The 6,000-nt window shown below is 35.8% G+C and overlaps 1 protein-coding gene across 1 annotated transcript in view; it reads left to right on the top strand.

Annotated features, from left to right (window-relative positions):
- KIF13B (kinesin family member 13B) overlaps nucleotides 1–6,000 on the top strand; it is a 335,996-nt gene that overhangs the window by 287,784 nt on the left and 42,212 nt on the right. Inside the window, exon 37 of the mRNA XM_023736742.1 lies at nucleotides 4,020–4,153. Within this exon, the coding sequence (XP_023592510.1) occupies nucleotides 4,020–4,153 (134 nt within the window). The remainder of the gene's footprint in view (nucleotides 1–4,019; nucleotides 4,154–6,000) is intronic.

The raw sequence follows: 6,000 nt of genomic DNA, 5'->3' as shown, positions 1-6,000 counted from the left end.
AAATATATATAATATATATATATAATATATATTTATATAATATATGTGTATAACATATAATGTGTATAATATATAATATAATGTATTATATGTGTGTGTGTATTTGCGGGGTGGGTTCCAGACCACTGCAATAAAGCGAATATTGCAATGAAGTGAGTCACATGAATTTTTTGGTTTCCCAGTGTGTATAATACTTATGTTTACACTGTACTATAGTATATTAAGTGTGTAATAGCATTATGTCTAAAAAATGTAGATACCTTAATTAAAAAATACTTTATTGTTAAAAAATGCTAGCTATCATCCGAGCCTTCAGTGAGTCTTAATCTTTTTGCTGATGGAGGGTCTTGCCTTAATGTTGATGGCGGCTGACTGATCAGGGTGGTGGTTTCTGAAGGTTGGGGTGGATGTGGAAGTTTATTAAAATAAGTCAACAGTGAAATTTGCCACATCAATTGACTCTTCCTTTCACAAAAGATTTCTCTGTAGCATGTGACACTGTTTGATAGCACTTTACCCACAGTAGAGCTTCATTTAAAGTTGGAGTCTATCTTCTCAAACTGCCGCTGCTTTGTCAACTAAGTTTATGTAATATTCTAAATGCTTTGTTTTCATTTCAACAATGTTCATAGCATCTTCACCAGAAGTAGATTCCATCTCAAGAAACCACTTTCTTTGCTCATCCATAAGAAGCAACTGTTCATCCATTAAAGTTTTATCATGAGATTGCAGCAATTCAGTCACATCTTCAGGCTCTACTTCTAATTCTAGTTCTCTTGCTATTTCCACTACATCTGCAGTTACTTCTTCCACTGAAGTCTTGAACAGCTCAAAGTCATCCATGAGGGTTGGAATTAACTTCTTCCAAACTGCTGTTAATGTTGATATTTTGACCTCCTCCCATGAATCGTGAATGTTCTTAATGGCATCTAAAATAGTGAGTCCTTTCCAGAAGGTTTTCACTGTACTTTGTCCAGATCCATCAGAGGAATCACTATCTATGGCAGCTATAGCCTTACAAAATGTATTTCTTAAATAATAAGACTTGAAAGTCAAAATTACTCCTTATTCCATGGGCAGTAGAATGGATGTTGTGTTAGCAGGCATGAAAACAACATTAACCTTCTTGTACATCTCCATCAGAGCTCTTGGGTGACCAGGTGTATTGTCAATGAGCAGTAATAGTTTGGAAGGGATCCTTCTTTCTGCGTAGCAGGTCTGAACAGTGAGCTTAAAATATTCAGTAAACCATGTTGTAAACAGCTGTGCTGTCATCCAGGCTTTGTTGTTCCATTTGTAGAGCACAGGCAGAGTAGATTTAGCATAATTCCTAAAGGCCCTAGAATTTTTGGAATGGTAAATGAACATTGGCTTCAACTTAAAGTCACCAGCCCTACTTTCTTGGTGGTATGAGAATCTTCTATCCAGACCACTAAAACTTATCTCCGTATCAGCAATAAGGTTTTACTTTCTTATCATTCATGTGTTTACTGGAGTAGCACTTTTAATTTCCTTCAAGAACTTTTCCTTTGCATTTTACAACTTGGCTAACTGGAGCAAGAGACCTAGCTTTCAGCCTATCTTGGCTTTTGACTTGCCTCCTCACTAAGCTTAAATCATTTCTCGCTTTTGATTTAAAGTGAGAGACATGCGACTCTTCTTCACTTGAACACTTGGAGGCCACTGTAGGGTTATTAATTGGCCTAATTTCAATATTGTCGTATCTCAGGGAACAGGGAAGCCTGAGGAGTGGGAGAGAGATGGGGGAATGGCCAGTCAGTGGAACAGTCAGAACATGCACAACATTTATTGATTAAGTTTGCCACCTTGTATGAGCACAGTTTGTGGCATCCCAAAACAATTACAATAGTAATCTCAAAGATCACTGATCACAGATCACCATAACAGATATAATAATAATGAAAAAGTTTGAAATATTGTGAGAATTACCAAAATGTGACACACAGACATGAAGTGAGCTCATGCTGTTGGAAAAATGGTGCCGATAGACTTGCTTGATGCAGGGTTGACACAAGCCTTCAATTTGTAAAAAATTCAATATCTGTGAAGCGCAATAAAGTGAAATACAATAAAACAAGGTATGCCTGTGTATATATACATATATATGTCTGTCTGTGTGTAATATATATCTGTGTGTATATACATGTATATATGCACATATTTATATTTAGAGTTCAGCAGCTTTTCCCATTTTTGCCAAATCTTTAATAAATCTACTTCATCTTTATTTCTATGTGGTGATACGAACAACTGATCAGCATTATGCTTTTGTGTAGGTCATGCTCAGTTGTGTTCTAGGCTATTCTTCTACTGTTATTTTAGTTACATTTACAGTGTTAAACTCTGTAAATTAACTTACATCCTACTCATGAGTATTTTTAATATATATTTTCATGAGAATTTGAAATTTAAATCCAAGCACTTTTTATATTCTAATCCCCTTCCTTTCACCCTTCAAGCTTCAAGTTGGTTGATATTTATAAAAGCATGGAGTAAATATACAAGTATCCATTTCATAATAACTATATTATAATGTTTAAAAGGTAATTAATTTTTTATGTATTTTAGGGTTTGTCCTTAGGATAGACCCATGGAGGGGGTTATGGTTCTTACAGGTTTAAAGAGAAAGAGGCTAATATTTTATTGAGTCCTTTACTGTATAACCTGGGGTACTGTGTATCCGCTTAACATTCATTTTTACTTGACCTTGATAACATCTCCTGATTCCATTTTACGGATTAGGAAACTTCCCCTACTCCCCTCTGGGCTAAGTAACTTTCCCCAGTTAGAGTTACATAGTTTAAGCCATTGAAGCTGGACTAGAGCTCAGACCTCCTCAGTCTAGGCTCTTTCTGTTCTGTATATCACGTTCTGTGGGAACTTGGCTGGATATATCAGAACTAGAAATCCAAGGATTGCTATAGTTTATTTCTTGGCAGTCTGGAAACACTCCCTAGGCTCAAGTGACTCTATTGCTAATAAATTTGGAGTTTTCTCAGGGACGAAGATGGAGTAGAGGTGAGCAGGTAGCTGTTCACTTATGTTCAGTCAGTATTACATACTGATTCCTTAAGCTGACTTGCTTTGTTCTTTTTAAAGTGTTATGGGGATACAGTGTTTTATTATTTTGGTCTTGGATTAAATTTTCTTAATGAGTAAATTAGTTTTATCCCAGAAGGGGAGACAAATCTCATTATATCATAGGCATTGTCTGCACCTCTAATCCCAGCCTTTGGTAATTAAGATCGGGTAAGAACATAGTGAGCCCTGTGGCACAGTGGTTAAAGTGCTCAGCTGCTACCTGGAAGGACAGTAGTTCGAACCCATCAGCAGTTCTGTGGGTGAAAGTTGCGACAGTCTCATTCTATAAAGACTGTTAGCCTTGTAACCCCTGTGCGGCAGTTCTACTCTGTCCAGTAGGGTCTCTATGAGTCAGAATTGACTCAACGGCAATAGGTTTTTAGGAACATCGTTGGTTCAGGGCATCTGTCCCTTGTAAAAACAACTCAGACACCACCCTTATCCTGAAAGATCAGTTATGTCTTCGTTTAGTAAACAGTCAAGCAAAATGGGAGTCAAATAAGACATAGTCCCTGACTTCAAAGAGTTTAAAGTCTAGATGAAGAACTAGACATCTGTGTCATCAGCTATGTGATTTTAAAAATTAAGATCCCCTTTTACTCTAGGGTGGAAGTTAGTACTTGTTCCATTTAGTATCAAGGACTGAAAGTACTTTTACCCTTTGAATACTGATAGGAACGTTGGATACTTAGAACATTGTAGAAATACCCCAGTTACTACTTTTTAGTTGGAATAGAAAACGTCATTGTGGTTGAGGGTAAATACAATAATACTATGTTTCCCAATATTAAAATTTTTATGGATACCTTTTTTTATTTATATTGATAGAATTGCTTACAAATGGTACCTAGCAGATTCACAGAAAAGCAAATGTTTATGTAATTGTTTTTTTTTTTTCCTTTTAATATTGTTGACAGGACTTAGTAGCTTAGCAGCCTCCTACTTGAATCCAGTAAAATCCTTTGTGCCGCAGATGCCAAAGCTGCTTAAATCTCTTTTTCCTGTCCGAGATGAAAAAAGGGGCAAACAGCTATCTCTTCTTACACATCAGGTAACAAAAAAAAAAAATCAAGAAAGCAGCAATGAACAGTTTTCTAATATTACTGGCAAAGTGATGCTCTATATTTTGCTGAAGCTAGAGGGAGAGGGATAGCCAAGACTGGGGCATTAGAACTGGGCTTTTAGACATAGTAAAAGCTTGTGATAATTTTTCTTCCACTCTCTTCAGAGATAACAGAGCTGTTTAAACTTATTGGCACTCTCAATCCTTTTTGCTTTTAAAAAATGCTAAGTACACTACTAATGTGATTTATGGTAATAACACTTAGAACAACAATAGTAAAATTTATAAAGTGCACTTAGTGTTTGTGTATTGCCAGCTAGAAAATGTAATTCTATTTTTAATTCTTGATTTTGTTTCTCAAACAATTTTATGTCACCACTATCCTTCCCTCTCAAGCTCTTTTTCTTCTACTGTGGATTACCTGTTCTTTTACTTAAGGTATTAAAAGTAATCACTTGTCTTATTTCTCTTTTTTTCTTAAAACTCCCTACCTAGCCCTGGAATAAGTGTTAGAGAAAACGGTGAAGGATTTTCCAAACAATTAGGAAGCTACTCTTGTGCAATAGTGAGTGGGAGCCCTGTTAGAAATGCAGTTTCTAACCTTACATAGGTGCGAACTCAGCAGAAAATGATAAATGAGGATTTATTTATACTCATTCAGAAACACATACAGTGCAAGTTCAGTTGTTGAAATAGGCCTTTTGACATCAGTTTCTCCACATTCTCTTAAACGTTTGAGTTGTAGAAATAAAGGTGAGCAGTTGTCTGTGACTTTATTAGTTTGAAAGAATTTTGTAAGTTTACGAATGCATATTTGAGGATGATAGTATTAGTTTCGTAAGTCTCATTTCTCGATCCAGCTTTATGTAAGCACACATGTTTATATATTGGGTGAAAAAAAAACAGGTTTTTTGAAGTATTTAAGCTATATTTAACATTATTAGTCATATAATAGGTGTTTGAAACTTGAAATGAATATGTGACTGTGAGAGCTATAATGAATAAAAAGTATAATACTTGTTGTGCAACCATCACTCCATTGAAGGACATTTTTTGCAGGTCATCAGGGAGTTACACCTTTCTATCCTCATCTTACTTGACCTTTCAACAACATAATGCTTGAAACACATTTGTCTCTAAGCTTCAGTTCTGCTACATTTGCCTGGCTTCCCCTCTACTCATTGCTCATTACTTCTCACTTGTCTTTGCTGTGACTATTTATTCTATCAAGCCTCTAATATTCAGATGCTCTAGAGTTCAATCCTGCCTCTTGTTTTTTTATACCTAATTATTTGCATGGATTACCCATTCAATACCATGACTTCAAATATTTATACCCTGAAAATTGCTCAGATTTATTTCTGCAGTCCAGATCTTGCCCCTGAGCCTGGCCTCATATATCTAATTGCTTATTCAACTTTACCACTCAGATATATAATAGACAGTCACATATTACACATCTAAAGCATTGCTACTGGTTTTTGCTCACAAGTCTGTTTCTTCCCAACATACACACAAACATACATGCCTTCTTTATCATAGTATATAGCACAGATGTCCACCCAGTTGCTTTTACCTCACAAATAGTCCATCAATGAAATTTTGTAGATACTGCTCCATTCTGATTTGTCATCATCTCCATTTCTCAATTCAGCATTATATAAGCCATTATCTCTAGTCTCGACTATTGCAGTAGCCTTCCAGTTGGTCAGTTTGATGCTGTTTTTGCCTCATTATAGTCTGTCATTCACAAACTAGCCTCAGTGACCGTTCAAAACCTTACTTTAGTCCATGGCTTAAAACTTTCCAATGCTGACAATTGAAACAATAAAATC

The sequence above is a fragment of the Trichechus manatus genome, unplaced genomic scaffold (genome assembly GCF_000243295.1).
Source record: "Trichechus manatus latirostris isolate Lorelei unplaced genomic scaffold, TriManLat1.0 scaffold00091, whole genome shotgun sequence".
NCBI lineage: Eukaryota > Metazoa > Chordata > Mammalia > Sirenia > Trichechidae > Trichechus > Trichechus manatus.
The sequence above is the reverse complement of the archived record's forward strand: the minus strand, read 5'-3'. Positions and strand labels throughout refer to the sequence as shown.